The 19,253-nt window shown below is 42.5% G+C and overlaps 1 protein-coding gene across 1 annotated transcript in view; it reads right to left on the bottom strand.

Annotated features, from left to right (window-relative positions):
* The window catches only part of adgb (androglobin), a 33,344-nt gene extending 15,911 nt beyond the window's left edge, over positions 1–17,433 (bottom strand). The window contains exons 1-18 of the mRNA XM_061092040.1: positions 17,363–17,433; positions 16,631–16,796; positions 16,447–16,533; positions 15,345–15,416; positions 14,955–15,131; positions 12,078–12,217; positions 10,827–10,907; positions 9,122–9,291; positions 7,410–7,486; positions 6,461–6,635; positions 5,974–6,067; positions 5,456–5,597; positions 2,565–2,616; positions 1,556–1,646; positions 1,302–1,365; positions 1,119–1,160; positions 524–632; positions 131–269 (exon numbers count right to left, since the gene is read on the bottom strand). Of these exons, the coding sequence (XP_060948023.1) occupies positions 131–269; positions 524–632; positions 1,119–1,160; positions 1,302–1,365; positions 1,556–1,646; positions 2,565–2,616; positions 5,456–5,597; positions 5,974–6,067; positions 6,461–6,635; positions 7,410–7,486; positions 9,122–9,291; positions 10,827–10,907; positions 12,078–12,217; positions 14,955–15,131; positions 15,345–15,416; positions 16,447–16,533; positions 16,631–16,796; positions 17,363–17,433 (1,949 nt within the window). The remainder of the gene's footprint in view (positions 1–130; positions 270–523; positions 633–1,118; positions 1,161–1,301; positions 1,366–1,555; positions 1,647–2,564; positions 2,617–5,455; positions 5,598–5,973; positions 6,068–6,460; positions 6,636–7,409; positions 7,487–9,121; positions 9,292–10,826; positions 10,908–12,077; positions 12,218–14,954; positions 15,132–15,344; positions 15,417–16,446; positions 16,534–16,630; positions 16,797–17,362) is intronic.
* Between the last annotated feature and the right edge of the window lie 1,820 nt (positions 17,434–19,253).

Here is a 19,253-nt window from a genome sequence, read left to right as displayed (position 1 = left end):
CATATAAGGATGCCAAATTACTTTAAAATTGAATTGTGCAAGTATAATATATAAAATGGTTTGTAACGTATAGGTCTAAATCTAAATCACAGATTTTGAATGTAGGAGTAAAGAATCAATGGAGTCCTACCCTGGGGGTAAGTCAAGCATGGCTGCCTTGGACGAGGTGGTTTTGATGGTGAGAACAGGCAGCTGAGACTGTGCACTCTTCCAGGAGTGCGGCTGGGTGATGAGAACTCCAGGTGTACACGTTGCTGATATTTCCTTTTCTAAAAAGTGTTGCAGAGGGGAGTGAAACTGTGTTATTGATCACATACTATAATCAAATGTGACAAACACAGTAGATCATGTTAATTAATTGCACTGGTTTTATGAATATTGATTTGTAAGACTCTCTGTTGAAGACTGGAGAGAAGCTCTTTATGGACTATCAGACAATCCTTTGGTATTCCAGTATCTCTATCATTGTGCGTGCATGTGTGTGTGTGTGTGTGTGTGTGTGCAAGTGTAGATAAATCCTTACTCTCCTCAGCTGTAAGTCCCCAGAGAAGCAGAACTGAGAAGTTTATGAGGATATGCGAAGGTTGCATGCTGTCCAAACACAGGTAGTGAGTGCCTCGCACCTCTGGACACTAGGTCGGAAACACACACATAGGAGAGGCTAAGTTTGAAAAATGTTGTGGAACAATTTTTTCTTCGGCCAATGAGGAAGACAGATAAAGACAAGTGAGGGTACAAATATGCTGTAGGTGCAGAAAAAGAGAGACGAGAGAAGAGGTAGAGAGACTAATCATGTCCAGAATCAGTACTAGCACATACTTTCAAATTGAGTTGACATTAGTTGCTTCCACTGAATTAATAGCTTTGTCTACTTTATGCCAAAACAGGACATCATCATGAAGGCTCAATCTTGACCTTGGACATACTGTAGTAGTTCGACAAAAACACTTGAAGTTATAAAGATTGGCCGTGAACAAGGTAAGCTTGAGTCCCACATAGCAAATTATGTAATACATGCCTGTGTGTGTTTTTGTGTGTTTGCATGTTCGTACTTCTGGGCTTGTAAAATCTGACATCACAGAGGGGGCTGCGGAGATTTGAGACTGTGATGACGATACCGAGGAGCTGCTAACTGTTGCACTTCTGGGCACGACGTTGCTCTGCAGACAAGAGTTAAGTTAACGGCAACATGTCAAATGCAAACGAGATTGAGGCAAAACACTTTCATAGAATGGAAAGCTAAAAGAGTATCAGCACTGGAAGAAACAAATCACTGGGTTGTTTTGTGACACGTGCTGTACCTTAAAATGAGATTTGAGGACGTGACGAGTGTACAGGTGAGGTTTATGGAACACAAACAGATTCCTGGAAGAAAAAAAGAAAAGAATGCAGGTTATTTTTACACTTAGGCAATAAAAGCTATTATTAATATTGACCACATAATGTTTTTAGGCACCTCAGCCAATCTATTTTCAGGACTACTGTGTTGCTTTATCTATTGACACAGCATGTTTCAGTGTGTAGGTGCAGATTTGTGTCTGTGTGTGTCTCTCACTGAAAGCATTCAGCAAAGTCATCAAGGTCCATCCAGAACTTCTGTAAGAGGGGGAGGACAGGAACTAAGACCTCTTCAGTTACAGGCTCCTCTCCATTTATGGGTTCCTCTGGAGTCGGATTAAAAATAAATAGGTATTTCAAATTAATCAGTACTGCTAATACAAATCTGCAGCAACTTGAACATGTCCTTATCACGCTGAGAAGAATGCGAATCGACTGGTGCTTTTCAACAGAAAAATTGATGTTGAAATTGCCAGTGAAATCCTCCACCTCAAAAAGCTGTGAGTAACGAAATGCCTTTCCTCTTGTGACTCATAGCAAGTTATCCTAGACTCAAATCGTTATCTTAAACACAGTGGGTAGAAATGGCCACACTCCCACATAATGGCATAGTGTAAGCGCACACGCACATCCATACTCCCACTCACTGACTCCCACCATCTCAATGCATACAGAGCAGAGGCATAGACATATGCACACAGACACACACTCAACCAAAAACACACACACAAACACACACACAAACACACACACACACACACACACATTTGCTCTGCCCCCGAGCTCGACTCAAAGTGAGAGTCTGATCAGAAAGCTGAGGCAGTGAAGGCCAGCGTCTCTGCTGCTGAGCAATGGTGGTCTGCTCGCTCAAACTGCAGGTGTTACTAAGCAACTAAACGGGGGCAGGGAGAAGGCAGGGAATTGGCCGGTTGTCATAAGGCATGATTTCAGTCCCGTCTTCTTCAAAGCGTCTTGGCCAACCGATGGACTCATGGAGAGAGACGGAGATGGAGGGAGTGGAGGAGAGAGGCAAATTCTTCGAATCAAATTAGTTGGACTATCCTGCACAGATGCTGTTCAAGTCCACCGATCCTTAAGTACTTTGCTACATTCAATGAACGTACGCCATTGCAAATATTTGAACTGGGCTAAGGCGATCTTGTGTAAAGATATGGTACAGATTGCTTTAAACATGAATGATGGGCCCAGCTTTGCAGAGGAACAGCTTTTACCAGTAGAGATGTCATCGACGCCCTTCTCCCCGTCCTCTGCAATAACCTGGAGGGACACAGAGAGAGAGAGAGAGAGAGGCATAAAAAGTGAGTTACTGAGCAACAGTGCCAGAGATATCCCTCCACCCTCGAGTGATTCCACACCAGCTGTGGTGTCGCGCCATTCTTTGCCGAACACCACAGGACACGAGACACGGGTTAATGTGACAGGGGCTGCTCCTCCTACTCCTCCTCTGCTAAAACCATGACCAGGGATAACCCGCTCTGATTAACTTCCACCGCCAGTGACAGATGAGGAGTTATTATGATCTTTCGCGTCTTATTTCTCTTAGAGGGGGAATTATTCAACAGCTCTGATTCCATGCTCATCTGCCTGAGACAACACAGAAATAAAGCTCATTATCAAATCCCTCAAATACCATATAGTTCTGTCAGAGTAAAGCTGGACGCGATGTGGTCTGGGTTACTGCTGCTTTCGTAACGAAGCTGGATTGTCGAGCAACTGCATCAACAAGCTTAACTTTCTTTGGGTCCCTCCTAGAAGTTTTACGTTTTTCTAACAATGCTCCCTCGAGGAAAAATCCTGACAAGTGTCATACAGTTTACTCAGCTCTGAATAAAAATCATGGCTTTTCTGCCGTGAAACTTCAAAGCAACCCCTACCAAGACTCTCAGATGAGTCAGAATGATTCTCTGTGTGTGTGTGTGTGTGTGTGTGTGTGTGTGTTTGTGTACACGTGTGAGTCACCACTTATTTGACTAAGTACCCAGAGACCCAGACGGGAAGAGGCACTGTGATTGGGAGGCACACTTGACCTCCTCTCCACCAGTATAGACATTTTCGTGCAACACAATACGTACGCGTCTGTGTGTGTTCACCAGAGTGCAGAAAACTTTGCACTAAGCTCCAAGGCATGGTTTGTCACGTCCGCCCACAGCGTGCTATTCTATTCCATTGCTCGTTTTACCTGCTACACAGTGAGAAGACACAGACTGATCGCTCTTACACACAAGACTCCAGAGATTTTAAGCTGCTGTTTCCGAGGAGGAAGTTCTTTTTTTCCCTCAGATCAAATCACAGTCATGGGTTGAGAGGCCACAATTCATTAATCCCACTTTTTAATGGGGCCGTCACCAATCTGCCCCTTTAGTGAATTTATGCCTGAACTCTATGCTTAAATTTCCTGTTTGATTTTTTAGGGGTTACTTTCTATGTGCGTCTTGGATTGTTGTGCTTTACATTCTGTCTTTGTTTTTGTGACACCTCTGTAACTCTGTCTTCTCCTCGGTAGAGTATTCAAACTCTGCATTTCCTTCACTTGACGGTTTAGTTTCCTTCATTGTTCACAAGTTTTCACCTTTATATATCCCAGCTTGTTGGATTACCACAGTTTGGAGTTCTTTTCCCCTGTCTGCATACAAGCCAGTTCTCTTTAATTAAAACAATTTTCAGTGTAACTACCAGCCTTTGTGTGTTCGTCAGCACTTGGGTCCAGAAATCATTGAATTAAAGCTGGGGCTTTTCTACACAGCCAGAGTTAAGTCTTTTCACTCTCCACATTTCACATTTTCACATAAAGTGTACCCTAAAAATACATGTGTCCGTCCACAATTGACAGCCACAAGAACCAACTAGACTCAATGATATTTGTTTATGTGGCATAAGTGAACCATTTGAGGGGCTTTAGTGATTAACCACATTCCCAGGATATCAGAGGTTCAAACTGCACTCTTACTACAGGATCCAGTGCGTTAACCCACATTATAGTTGAGTGAGTTGACCATTGAGGGTATAAGCGAGATCATGTGACGCAACCTTTTTAATTTCTCTGAGCAACACAGAGGTTGAGTCTGTTGTCCAGCACTGACAGACAACAGAGGGAGGGGGGGGGTTCAAGACAGCAAAGACTCTCTTAATGTACAGTCCCCTCGGCATGTGACGCACCACGTGCTCGCGGAGTGGTAACACATGTGCGGTTTAGATGTGGCCCACATACACAAACCGAATCCACACGAGTCCACGTGCACACACAATAAGCGGCACATCAAATTAGCTTGGCCGTACTGCCCTAGCCTAAGCGCTCTATAACTGGTCACAGTTACACAAGAGGGCGATTAATATGAACTCAATTTTTTCCCTCTGTATGCTAGGAGTGAAGTGTAATAATGAACCCCCCAGGAGATGCAGACACTGATGGCTCACCATCTAATTGCACTCCTTTTTTCATCAGTGCAGTACACGACCTCTTCCTGTATGAAACCCACGCGCCCCCTTCACCGCCACCACACACCAGAGATTCCCTTTTTCCCATTCCTCAGTTTCTTGCTCCGCTTTCATCTCCCTTCATCACTTTCTTTCCATTTTTTAGTCCCCCCCTCCTTTCTTATTCAGTACAGTTGACCATACCTCCCCCCCCACCCCCGCTTTATTCCTCTGTCTTTGTTTCTATCCTCGTCTCTGTGTCTATCCACTGCTGCTCTGATCCCCAGCACCCCACCCCACCCCACCCCATCTCATCTCCCTGCCGTCACTGGCTCTCTCTTTAGTGCAGATGTGCCCCTGGTCAGTGGTGGCCTGGCTGGGAGACAACAAAAGTGACTTTGAGACTGGGGGATGGCAGCCTCGTTTTCAGTGACATACAGAGCTACTGTTATCTAGACAGAGGGGCATATGAACAAATATTAAGCCTTAAATTAACAAGAAGAGGCAATACAATTTTGCAGACAGCTTCTACTATCATATTTTTGGGGGAAATGGTGGTGCTATGGAAATGGCTAGGGGTAAACTAAATTAATTAAGGTCCTATGTTGAACGACAAAATTATCTGTAACACATTGTAGAGGAATAAATGAATTCTTGTCCAGCAGACAGGGATTCTTTGTACCGTTATGTTGACATCGTTGTTTGGTGGGCTTGGGGTGCGTTCAGCAACAACAGGCTCAGGGCCGTCTCGGCAGTCAGTCTCCTCTCTCTCTGCAATGCACGCCAGAGGGGATCCATGGGAACACATCCGTTGAGCACCCTCTCTGACACACAAAGACACAGATTCATGCCGTGTGCACATACAGTACATGCATCATACCGTGTCATCATCATCATGCCATACACGCACCTCATCTCATGGAAACATATATAGCAGCAATACACTATATCATTTGCAAATGAGTCATATGTGCCGCATGCTAGACGTTAAATGACACCAGAACACCATTTCTACCATAACAAAGCTGTAAGCTGTGATGTGTGTCATAGCCCTGGTGAAGGTAGGAAAAGGAGAAGCCGTTTTCTGGCTATCATTCCTCCACAGGTGAGGTCAGAGCACAGGTTGCCTAAAGGCTAAACATGCAGTAGAACAGAAAAGAAGTTTTATTTCTCAGTTCTACATCATCTCGGTGTACGTACGATTCTGGGATGGAGCCAACGTTGGTCTTCAAGCCGTGGGAGAGAAAAGGAGTGGCAACCTCAATGAACTGCACTGGCTTGGACACAGGAGGCTCTGCGAAAAGAGACATGTAAAAAACAAATCCTCATGCATCATGCCAGCGCTGCTTTTTCACACTCCAACTCTTTTTACTGCTTTTTCTGTTATTCACTCCAAGAGATCAGCTGATGTCAGATATGCAGGAACCAGCAGCTATTTACGATACAGAATTATACCTATCCTCCTCCCATTTTCATTTCTACATGTGGTACTGGATGCCCTCTTAACTGTAGAGTACGAAATATCCTGCATTTACTCTCACCTTCCTTTCTAGTCATGTTTATTTATGAAATTCACATTTGTGCTTTTCTATTTCTTTGATTTCCTCCCCTGCATCCTCCTCCTGGTTTCCCCTTTGTCACCTCTTTTTCTCCAAACAGTTTTTTATTTCCTCTCTCTCTCACTCACTCCGCGGTTCAGCTGTGATGTTATACTCCTTGTGAGGGCGGACAAGTTTCCATCGAGCAACAGGTAGCGGCTTGGGTGGCACCTCCAGCTGGCACGAACGGGTTCTGGTCAACAGGGCGATGTGGCTGTACAGCAAGCAGAGATTGTACTGACGCAGGACCTCGGAGGAATTAGCCTGCGATGCCGGAAAGACACAAATACACAGAAATAACTGCACATGCAGAGCTAAATGTAGAAAAAGGGCAATTTAAAAGTTGTTGCCCCTACACTGAGATTCACTTGTCCCCTGTAACCAAATTCTACGGATGAATCAGCCCAGATCTGATCCAAAATCAGTATCGAGGTCATATAACACCTCCAACAGAGGAAAATCCTAGAAACTGTCCACCAATTAGGTTTAGCATCGGTGTAAATAATGTAACGAGGGAAGCCTGTTGAGGGAAACCATCCAAATAGAACACAATATGCCCCCAGATCACAGGCGCTGTTATGTTTCAACCCCACCTCCCACCGCCACCATGGGTCTTCAGTGTATTTTTACATTGCTGTGCTAAATAACAGAGGTGCCTGAGTATGTATTTTTTCTTAAGTATTAAAACTCAATATTTGTTAGGACTTCAATGATGAAATCATAGTTATTTCAATAAAACTGAAAAAAATTAAACATTGGTCTGTGTTTTTATATATTTGGGGAAAATATGATAATACATTTTCCATCTTCATGGCTTTAGCTCAATGAGACTCACAGTTGATGTTGTTCTCTCTTTGACATGCTTATGCAAGACTACGCAGCATTTGCAAAATTATGTGGATAATGTGTACTGCTCCCAAATCTGTATCTAAAACCAAACTGTAATCTACAGTTTTCATGGATGCAGATGTGTCACAAAACAGTGTAGTGAATGACGAGTGTGGTGTTCCAGATCGGAGGAATAGTGAGAAGACGAACCATTTGTCCAAACTTAAGGGGGTCGTCATGTGGCTGAAAAGCATATTGGCTGACACACAGCACAACATCAGGGAGACCTGAGCAACAAACAAAAAGAAAACATTTATATTATCAGGTAATGTTACTAACAAAAGCACAGATAGGTAAACCCTGTTTGAAAATGCAAACTGCGCAGACACACAGCTACACAGGCACAAAGGTAGGACTGATATTGGATTTTAGAGACACTCTGATTCAACAGCAACTGTCTAATCAATTTCAAGTGAATCCCTTAAGATTTGAAAGCACTACTGGCCTTTTCAGGTATGAATGAGGCAACAAGAGAATATCTAGGTTATCTATGGATGGCCCTGCCCCCTATAGTGCATCATAGAGTATGTGGCATGAGGAACACATGAGCCAGGAGACACGGAAAATCAATTTGAAGGGCCGCGGTGCAGAGAGATGCGAGCACTGCCATACTAATATAAAGGCTACACATTAAGAATTGAACAGAGAAGTGGTTTTCACACCTCGATGTGATTTATGCATTTCCATATATGCATTTCAACAGAATACAACAGTGAGCATGGTAATGGCGGAAGAGAAAGTGTGTAGTGATTTGTCTTTGAAGGTGTGGTGTGTAAGAATTTTACAAAAAGATAAATGCTTTGTGACATACTACTACTTTGTGCATGCTTATTTCCTGTAAACATGTGAGAGACTGTCAGAAAGACCAGATGGGGGTATGAGAGAAGCATGTATTTTCTAATAAAATATAAATGTATTTGTCAAAAAGACAACAATTTGCTTCACTTTTAACTAAATTAAATACATTCTGTACTTTGCCATGTTTGATAAGCACGTTGATGTTAATTCAAATCTCTATTTCAACTAATTCTAATTTTGCCACTTTATTAAAGCATCTACGTCCCTGCCTCAATCCTGCCTCCATCAGATAACCACACTTACCTCGGGAGGCTCTTCTGCCCTGCGGGAACACCAAATAATTCACCCTGCCACTGCTCCCTCTGCTGGTTTATTTATAGTCCACCATACACACATTAACCCTTCCTGCGCTTCATAATACATGAGCTTGGGAAAACAGGAAGTGATGCTTGAAATGACAGGAAAGAGGCAGCAGAGCGCTGTGTGAACGACGGCACAGCTAAAAATGTTTGCTATATTTTACGAAGTGGCGTGATGGAGACTTGAGGCCTGTGCTCAAGTACATCACCACAGCAATACTTTGAATGTTGTAGTGGTTTAAGGGATATTACTGCTGTAACAAAATGCAATCATTGATCAATGCGAGTTTCTGTGGGACAAATTAAATATTCATTGTCACGCTCTATACTATTTGAATTATGGATGCAGAGGGAGGAATGCCGAGAATGAAAACTCTGTACATCCGCATACACATATACAAAAAGATAGTAGGCTACAGATTCACACAAAATATACTCACCCCTTTACAGAATATATATATACGTGTATGTTTATGTATAAACTATGGATTGATACACTAAGCAATACAAGTATTCTGTGTGTAGAGATGATCAGGATTTAATGGATGATTGATTTGATTGACTCACCCAATTACATGCGGAAGTAGAGTGTGTAATTGAGATGCACGTTTGCAGGTGCATGTTAATCCACCTGTGCCTGTGTGTGTTTGTGTGTGTGTGTGTGTGTGTGTGGGTGACCGACTGTGGCAAAGTCTGGAACTTTACCGTTTTCTCGATCTGAAATCTGCTTCCTGGTTCTGTTCACGCTGGTACCTTTCCCTGAAACTGACTCTGGAGTCTGACACTTCGTCTCTTCTGGCAAACTCTCAATCGGGTGTGAAAATACAGGAATGGTATCCAGTAAGAAATCCCAGGTTTTTCCAAGGTACAAAGATCTGAGAGGAGGTTAAAAAGAATACGATTGCAGGTTGCAGTTATTAAATTCCACAAAGATTGTGAAATTTCAAGTCACAGCATCTTGATGTGAATGTTAATATTAGTGAATTCTAATTTGTCCAATATAAAAATTCAACTGTTGTATGAGCAGACACAAGCTCTCGTGTCTATTGTTTAGCACACAGCACTTGTTACACCACAACAGCTCTTGTATTGGATGAAGAGCACTGTTTCTGCAGTCTGTCTCAATCCCATTGCAGTGATAGTCCCTGTTCCTGAAATGTCTCCAATATCCAACATTTCCAATACAATGTGCTGCACCATTTACAGCAGCATTTCTCCCTCTCTTGACAATAAAGCACACGGTACAATCTTCTCCAGCACATCCCACAGAAATGAAACCAGTGAAGTAAAAATGGTTTGTGTCAGGTGCCTCCTTATCTCCTTATTTAGCTAGATATGGGCAGCGACACAGAGAGCATCATCTTTGAATTTGATAATCTAGGTGCACGGTAGGGAGTTGTGTAACCCTACTTGAAGGACACCACTCAAGCTTTCATTTCAAAAGGAACAATTTACAGATTTTAGTCGGACGAGTCATGTGAGGACACGTGCAAGTCCCTCTGTGGTTAGAGTCTGCAGAGCCCATCATTGGCAGCTATTTCTGCTGCCCACCGGTTAAAAATCCGAATTACACAATGTACTTCCCTTTTTTTGTCCAGCAGCCTCCAAGGGTGGGTTGATCTCCAAAATTACACAACCTCCAAAATTAGGTCTTGCATTTTGTTAACTCAGGAGTTGTGAACGGTAAAAACACCTATTACAGCAAAATGCTGACTGTTTTTCTGCATTACAATAATAGCTGCTGTGTGTCAGCCTAAATATTAAACATCCCCTGATTTCCGGCTGCCGTTAGCAAAGACAATAATACAACAAATATTAATTTACAAACCAAATCATGAGCAGAAAGCAGATATACAATAGTTTTTTTCACATTACGATATTAGATGATGTAAATAAAACCATCTGCATGGGTGCGTTCGTGGGTTGTGTGCACGTAGTACTGCATACTCATGTGTCACACAAACACAGTCATGCTGAATGCCTGCACGTGTGGAGAGATTCCCCCGGCGACTCACTAACAGCAGCTAACCTGCTGCGCTACAGAGAATAACATTCAGCGTTTCCACTGCAAAACACTGTTGCCCCATTAAAGTTCCATCACTGACAAGCTGAGATTCTGCACCGCTCAAGGTCTCTCCTCCCCCTTTATTACATATCTCCTTGTTTCCATTTTAGTCATTTCCCATACTGCTATAGACAAATACACATCTCAGTAGGATTTTCCTGCAGATTAAGGTAAAAAAGTCAGTTTACTGCAACAGCATTGTGATAAACTATAACACCCATTCAGGAGAAATTAAAACCCAAAGGAAAAAAGGTGAACACCCTATAAAAACCCAATGAAGAGGGACACATATGTATAATTTCTAGGACAAATAACATAAGATAAAGAAGATGGAGAGGATCTTACTGTAAAGGCCTGATTTCGGGGATCCAGCCGGTGAGGGCGTTGACGAAGGTGAACTCGCCCATCTCCCCCTCTGATACTACACTGTAAACAGAAGCATGAGAAAATGATTACATTACAAAAAAAGGAAAAGAGAAATCCAAAAACTAAAAACTAGACACTCAATTCAATCCACCAGGTCATAGTTTTAACATGTTGTATCGATAATATGCTTAGCGTCAACAATTGTGAAGGATTGTGTGTTTTCTCTCTTTATTAACATCATGTTTGGGAACGATGAAGGGAATGGACTCTGAAATGTGTAATTTAAAACAAATTGTGAACACATTATATCCTGAAAAGTCAAAGATACAGAATCAATGGAATTGTTTAACGGACTCACAAACTAGTAATTGGCATCATGGTGAGAACAAGCCCAAAAAATATAAACTAAACAGCCTTTTTTGGGGGGTGGGATCTCGGTTATCTCTATGACTGGCTGCAGCTGCTCTAATTGGTCCTCTTGGGATCCTGTGGTCAACCTGTCCGATCCCCAGTCGTGACATCCGAGTAAGTGAATTCAATAAAACTTTATCAGTTACGTCACAGTCCATGAACACTACAAAAAAAGCTGCTTCGAACCAACGTGATGGAGCCCACGAATTTGCCATTATTTTAAAACAAAACAACACTGATGCTTCTCTGAAGAGCCCCGGCAGACACCTGGACAAAGTTTGGGTCCTTGTTCAGTACAAAGAACTTTAACAAAGGCTCATTAATGATTCATCAGGAGAGAGGCTCCTTTGTTTCCTGTCCCCAATGAAACATTTATGCTTCGCCTTTCCACGGACACTGGAACAGCCACCTTACACACGCCATGTTGCCCCATCACAGACGTGCACACTGGCTGTCGGTCACCAAATTCAACACGGCCCAAGGCAGAGATTAGGTGAGTCGAAAGTTTGGCCAAGTCAGCAAAACGCGCTTTGGGGGGGCTCATGTGTATTGAAGCTCAGGAATTTGATGCTGGACAACCGTGTATACTACTTTACTAAACAAGGTTTGGTTTACAGATTTAGTACAAAAGGTTACTATGTATGTGTGTAATTCGTTTTTTTACAGTTATTAGGAGGCTGTATAGAGGGCAAATACTTGGATTTAGGTTGAGCCTGCTCTTAAACCCTCTTACTTAAAGACTATAACAACTGTGTCCCAACTATTTGCGGTAGTGATGAAATGTGTACAGTGTTCTAGTAAGAATGTAGAGTAACTGACTTGGAGTTGGCCAGTTTAATGAGAGCCTTGGCCAACAGCATCGGCCACAGCTCTGCCTGCCAGGTGGAGGCGGGGAGGAGGAGGTTGTTTTCTTCATCAAATGGCATGAAGTCATCAACTGCTATCTTCCTCCAACTACCCTGAAAGTAAGGAGGGAGGACAGGGTGATATGGTTAAAAAAATTGGTATGGCTCAAATAGATGTTAGTTTATCTCATAAAAATAGTCATTATTCATTTTTCTACAGAACTTGATGTAAAGGTTTGGCATCTTGGGAAATATGTTTATTTGAGACACATGGCTCTGTCAACAGGGAACGAAAACGATGCATAGATTTACTGAGAGATGATATCATAGAGCTAATTGATGCCTTATTGAACCCTAAAATAAAACAAAGAGGCAACCTCTATTGTTTTTAATATTCCCTTGAATGCCACATATGGATAGTTGTGTTTCCAAATTGTCCATATTGACACCCTAAAATCCACCCAAAATAATGTTCACCTTAAAAAGAAGGAATATCTGACACCAAATTTGTAATATCATGAAATAAATGCAATGCAGCTTTGTTCTAAGTGCATTAATAGATTACAAATTGAACCTGCTGTACATTCTCACTTGCAAAACTGAGCATCTAAGGCAAGAATGAAGCATTTAGTCAAAGCAGAGCAGTGGAGTAACATTTGCATCAGCTGATCAGCTCTCAGTAGTTTCATCCACGCTCTTTATCATCCAGCCGTTGTCTGGCCATCAGCTGACTGGTAACGTCCAGTTCCATTCATACAAGTGTACTAACTGTCCTTATAATCCTGCGGAAGCCTTCATAGCCACACTGCCTGGTGAGTCAGATCATTCCACCACCCTAAACTCCTCCTTCTGTGCTGAGCTTTAGGGACCATTGATTCCACTAGGATCTAATTTCAACAGGCTTCTCCGAATCAGGACTGAAATGATATTTGAAATTATTTCTCCCAGCAGAATTCTCCTTGCTGCTCAGATTCCACGTGAGCTCCATGAGAAACACAGTCCGTTCTGCCAAATGTAACTCAATAATCATTTGCAATAAATAGGAAAATGACTTAAATGTTTTGGACAGAAATATCAATTTCATGAAAGAGTTTGTTGTGATGGGAAGAAGATTGCATTTAAAAGGTAATAAGAGGAACAAATCACCAGCCCCTACATGTGCAGGTGGATTTTTCCGCACAAGGCTGCGTAACAACCACACAATCTCTGATCTATGGCTCATATTTCTATTCCATATTTCCCCAAGCATTAGCCTCCTTGTGCTTGCAGCTTTGCATCTTGTGTGGTGTCAGAGCTTGTTAGTGTCTGCCGTGTGGTTTGTCCACCGGCCGTCTGGTGGAGTTTCACACTGATGGGAGGAAAAGCAGCAAAAGCAGGTGATAATCTGACTGACTGCTCACAGGTGTTCTGCCTATTATCCATGAGAGCACTGGCACAAGCAATGCAATCCTTTATCGAGTGCGGGTCGTCACACTCCCTTTCTTTCCTCCTCATCCACTTTCTTGTCAAACCATCGCCCCGAGGAAGAGCTTGATGCGTTCGCAGATGGGATAAAACAGAGCGCGAAAGGGCAAGTTGGAGGAGAAAGGAAGAAATGGAGGAATGCAGAGACAGATAGACAGATGCAGGATGGGAGAGACGGGATGACAAAATAAGGATGGGATGGATATTCAAAGCAGCGTAAAGGAGGCAATGTTAAAAAAAAAAGCAAAAAAAAGGAGATAGGTGAAGACACAACGGATGAGACTGGCAGGGGAGGAAAGGAGAAGCCTATAAGCAGGCGAGGAAACGGGAACGAGGGTTGGGGGCTGGGTGCTGAACGGCATCTCCACAACCATCTGTTAGTGTGCTCTGGTTGGCACGGGAACTGCTGCCTACAACCGTGTCATGCCTGTTTGTCAAGGCAAGAGTCATAGTGTTACAGAACACCATTTTTAGCTGTGTCTTTTTTACTGTCTCGCTGACCCAAATTGTTGCGCAGGGAAGACGTTCCCCTGAGACTGTCCCAAAGATGTTGTGTCCTCTACCCAGAGTGTCAAACAACACACATCCCGAAACTCACAGGCCAGCAACTTCAAGCTTTATCTCCGTGGAAGGACGACCTTTGTTCAGAACCAGAAATCGGTGAAATGTGTACACACTAATAAGTGATATAAATGTCACTGTGATGTGTGAAGCCCTCCCAGGGTTGACGCTGGTCTCATAGACTGACTGGGCATTGATTTCCAACTTGAGCCACAGTCTCCGCGAAGCTGCTAACTCCTATTAAGTCATATCTATTCATCAGGAAATGGATGAAGCCCAGCCACATTGGGCACAGCAGTGAGACTGATTGATTTGAGCTCTGACTGGATAAAGCTTCCCCCCCCCACCCCATTCCCCTGTGATCAGCTGCATCCTGAGGGGTCCGCCACACAATACAAATGCAATTTCATGAGCTCCGTTGCCTCAAGTCAGAACAGAAGTGTGATTAACAAAGAGGCATTGTGACACAACAGCTTCCTCTGCAAGGGGGTACGATTTTTTGGGGACTATTTATTTCCATTTTCTCATCAGACTATGTGTGAACGGGTGTTTGCTCGAGCCCGACTGATATCGATTTTTGACAGCTGATGATGATAATACCAATATTAGAGATAAAAATAACATTCCGGTACATGGGCGGATGATTCCTCATCCCAAGATGTCATTAACAAACCCTCCAGACAAAGGGATGTAATTGAAGTTTATATTGTCCAGTTAAATCACAAATTTCATTATGAATAACAATATGAAAAATATAGAAATAATATATAGGCCTTGACTTAAGAAAATAAACATATTTTCTTTTATATGTATGTGTCTGTCTTACCATCCAGTAGAGCTTGACCAAGTATTTCCCAAAGCTGTTGTAGAGTGGCATATGACCTTTCACCACCTTACACAGCGAGTAGATGTGCTCCCAAGGTTTCCAACGCTCCTCTTCCTTAATTTTGTTGCCACACAGCGTCCAAACGATACAGATTTCACTGATGATCCACCTCATCAGCTTGAGCAGGGAGAGGAGAAGGGAAAGAAAAGTAATCACTGGTCTAATAACTCCACACGGATCTTTAAATCTATTGGCTGAAACGTCATTCACTTGATCAATAGGGCACTGCATCACCCTGGTCTAATTCATTTCTGTCAGTCAAACGTCACCCAGTCTGACATCTGAATTAGTGAGATCTTCATTAGAGAAGGAGAAAAGTTGAAAACTAACCTCACTGCAAATCAGATGATCGTTGTTCGAGAGGAGGTCAAACGTCCTTTGACTTTCAACAACGGTGGGAATCTTAAAGAGAGAGCACATTCTTAGAGTGAGTGATAGCATTTGTACATATCAGAATCAAAAACAAATATTGCTGTCACACGTCACCTTTTTAAATAGAAACATCGGGTTTGGAAATACAGAACGATTAAGTCGGTTTAAGAGGAAGTATCACAGAGGAGCTGCTGCCTGCTCCTGCACAGCTGATGGCTTTTGTGATTACCCCCGTGTTCATCTTGTATGAAATTAATAAAATGCTTTTCACATCCTGAGTGAAAAGGGAGCGTGTGACCTGGCAAGGACTAATTCAAAGAGCAGGAAGCTTCCAGTAATTGCTAAATACTGCAGTGAGAGATGGGTAACAGCAAAGGGGAGTGATGCAATTACAATTTGACTGGAGGTGACTAGAGAGCAGATTTCTTTAACTACACTTCACACTATGTGGCAGAGAAATCAATTTTGTTGATATGTCAAGGTTGCTACCATAAAATGAGTCACTTTATTAACCTGTTAATTTCTCTGATTAGGAGATTATTCTTCAAGTCAATACAAGATCATGGCGTCTATTAATTCTACTAGTCTACAAAATGGCAAAAAAAGGACAAATCTCTACAAGGCGTGGGACATGACCCATAAAATCTGAATCATGTGAATTTAAATGTGGTTTCATTGGGGGACTGTCGGGCCTTAGCGGATGAATGCATCCTAATAAGTTCATCATGTAATGTTAGAGCGATACAGAACCAATAAATTCATGGTCCATTCATTCCTAGAAAAAATGACCTCTCTTGCAATTTTAAAGAGGAACAAACAAACGTGCAGGGGGGTAAAAACATAACCTCCTTGTACATTAAAGGTACAATACATATATTTCCTGTCAACTGCCATGAAATCATTTTAATCCTAAAATGTTTTTTACTGCAGGAGACACAGTACAACTGCACTGTGTTTATTGTTAAACTGTCAACTCGCTGGGGCTCAGCGTTGCCAATCAGCACACACAGACATTTTGCATGTTCCATTAGAAACCATTTAAGGGAAGCGTGAAGGTTACCTTGTCCACTAAAAACTCTGCGGGCCGTTTCCAGCAGTGCACTTTCAGGGATGGAGGAATCTTTCCCTCGGGATCTTCAAAAAATGACTGCTGTCAAAAAAGCAGATCAAATGTGATTTTAAACCAACAAAGACACGACCAAAGAACGAGAAGTGAAAGTGGACTTGTGTAATTTTTGATTTACAGCACTGGAACTGGTCCCTCTGCCCTTTTTGTCATCCTCGGTTCCTTTGCTGGAGTCCCACTTCTCCTTGTTGACTTCTGCATCGCTCCACTCGGGCCACACGGGGAACCTGGCCCTCCACGCACCCCCCTGGCTCTCTGTGGACGGCTCTGCCAGGGAGACGGCTCTGAAACACACAGAATAAGAGATTGACAGAAGAGAAGATATTAGAAAATGTATACAAGAAAAATCTGGAACATATAAGAAGTATAGAAGTCATGTCACTTTGACGTGAAGTGTGTGTGTGTGTATGTGTGTGTTTGTAGGCAGATTGAGAGTCAAAGAGGTCCTCCACTTCTGAAATACTCCATTCCTTCCAAGTCGTACTCAAAGCAACTTCTCTATAACCTCCACCTTCGCATTGACACACACACACACACACACACACACACACACACACACACACACTCACACACACACACACACACACACACACACACACACACACACACACACACACACACACACACACACACACACACACACACACACACACACACACACACACACACACACACACACACACACACACACACACAGAGACTCAGTGTCTTTCATGATGGACACCAGCTCATGTTGGTGTCCTCTTCCTTCTGAGACTTAACTTGCATGGCATGCTAGGCTAACGCTAATGCTAACCACGGATGCTAACTCTCAATTAGCACCGCTTGCTGACTTTAGCTTAAAACTCACGTCGCTTGCCGGTCGGCTAGAGCCGCTTTGCCGGGGGGGGGCTCCTTCTTCTTCGCCTGAGACTTGGACATGGCTCTTGTTTTTGTTTTTGTTGTCGTTGTTGTGAACTCGTGAAGACACGAAGAAGAGTCTCAGTCTCCTCCCTCCCGCAGGTGCGTTTGTTTCCAGGTGACTCCGCTTGTCAAAAGTTTACCCGTTGCCTAGCGACAGAGCCACAGCATCGAGGGGAGTGGCCTGGGGGCTGAGTCGTCACTTGTTGCCACGGTGAGGGATGGGCAGATTCTCCTTTTAGGTTTATATGTATTTACAGAAAGATGAATTAATTTATATTAATAATAATAGAGAGAACGAACAATGAATTCACTTTTGGTTTATAATAATAATAATCAGACTAATAGACATTTTGTTCAGGTCAGGTCAAGAAACCCTCTCTTGTTTTTCTACAGATCATATAAATCTTTCACCTTTGCAACAGTCTAAGACATCAAAGGAATCTATGAAGACTCACACTGTGACATTAAAGCAAACTGACAACAAGGAATGCTCTGTTAAATGAAACCTTTAAAGTGTTCTGTTATATAAAGCCTGGGTGGAGTTAAATGGTAACACACGACCAAGTGTTATTCCTTCAGCTTATTAACAGATTCAAGGTAATCACCTGAAACTACTAAATTCAACAGTGCAGTAAATCGAGGAATCAGACCATAAAGGCACAAGGTACATTTTCCGCTGTACCTTGCAGAACTGGTGGCAGATGATACTATAATTATAGAGATTCTGCTAAATCAAATTCTGGAGCTCTTTAAATTGCTGGTACAGGAGAAGAGTTTCAGTTCTGATCTCAATATCCATCTCTGTGAAATAAATACGAGTGCTGGGTTTACAGACGGACTGGAGAACACTTCAGAAGAGATATTATGAGGTCAAAGCATTATATTAATAAAATCAACACAAAAGTGTGACTTCCTTGCAGCCACTTAATGTTGAGCTGCATTGTTTTGCCACCATGGGATGAACATGTGGCTCATGGAAAAGCTGGATTGAAGCAGCACTCACAGAGAAAAACAAAAATACACACTAAGATAATAAAATAAAAGGGGGGAGTGAGTGCATCAGTACGCTATCAAGGTTTAAACTCTTTGAGATGTATACGTGATGATCGCTTCAGTGACAAGATTTGGATTCCAGCGTCGCACACACACATACACACACACACACACACAGTTACAGCTGGCCCGCCTCCACTGCGTGGTTTCTGCTCTGCTGACAATTAGGTGTGTGGAAGAGCACAAGCAGCGGCAGTGTTGAGAGCTTAATGTCTGATGACTATCACACACATTCTTAAGAGGAGTCACATGATCTTCTCTGTCTCTCTCTCTCACAAATACACACACACAGTAGGAGTTGTAATTTTCACACATCGAGCTTTATCCATTGTTCTTTGTGCTGAGAGTTTCTTCCAGGGACACTCAACACTTCAGCTTTAGGATTAATTTTGTATACATGCACTAAAACAACTTTTCATTAATGCAGCGCTGGAGCATGAAGAATCTAGACTTCTGAGGTCATGGAAGTGAAACTCATGTGGCTATTAGTCATTCATCTGTTCTTTATGTCATGTTGGAAAACATTCAGGGCTGTTTATCAATTAATGTCTTCATTCTGAAGTGTCCTTCGGTGAGAAACTGAATCCTTAAATTCTCCCTGACGACTGTGCTAACACTGTATGATGTGCGTTTGAATGTGTGTGTGAGTGGTTAAATGATTTGTATGATCAATAAGACTGAAAAAGCACTTTATCAAATACAGTCTGTACCATGTACTCTGACATTTTACATCTATTTCCACTCTTGTGTTGTTGCAGAAATTCACTGCCATTTTAAACCTGCAA

This window comes from Limanda limanda, chromosome 18 (genome assembly GCF_963576545.1).
Source record: "Limanda limanda chromosome 18, fLimLim1.1, whole genome shotgun sequence".
In the NCBI taxonomy this organism is placed as follows: Eukaryota; Metazoa; Chordata; class Actinopteri; order Pleuronectiformes; family Pleuronectidae; genus Limanda; species Limanda limanda.
This window is presented reverse-complemented; position numbering and strand designations above follow the sequence as displayed.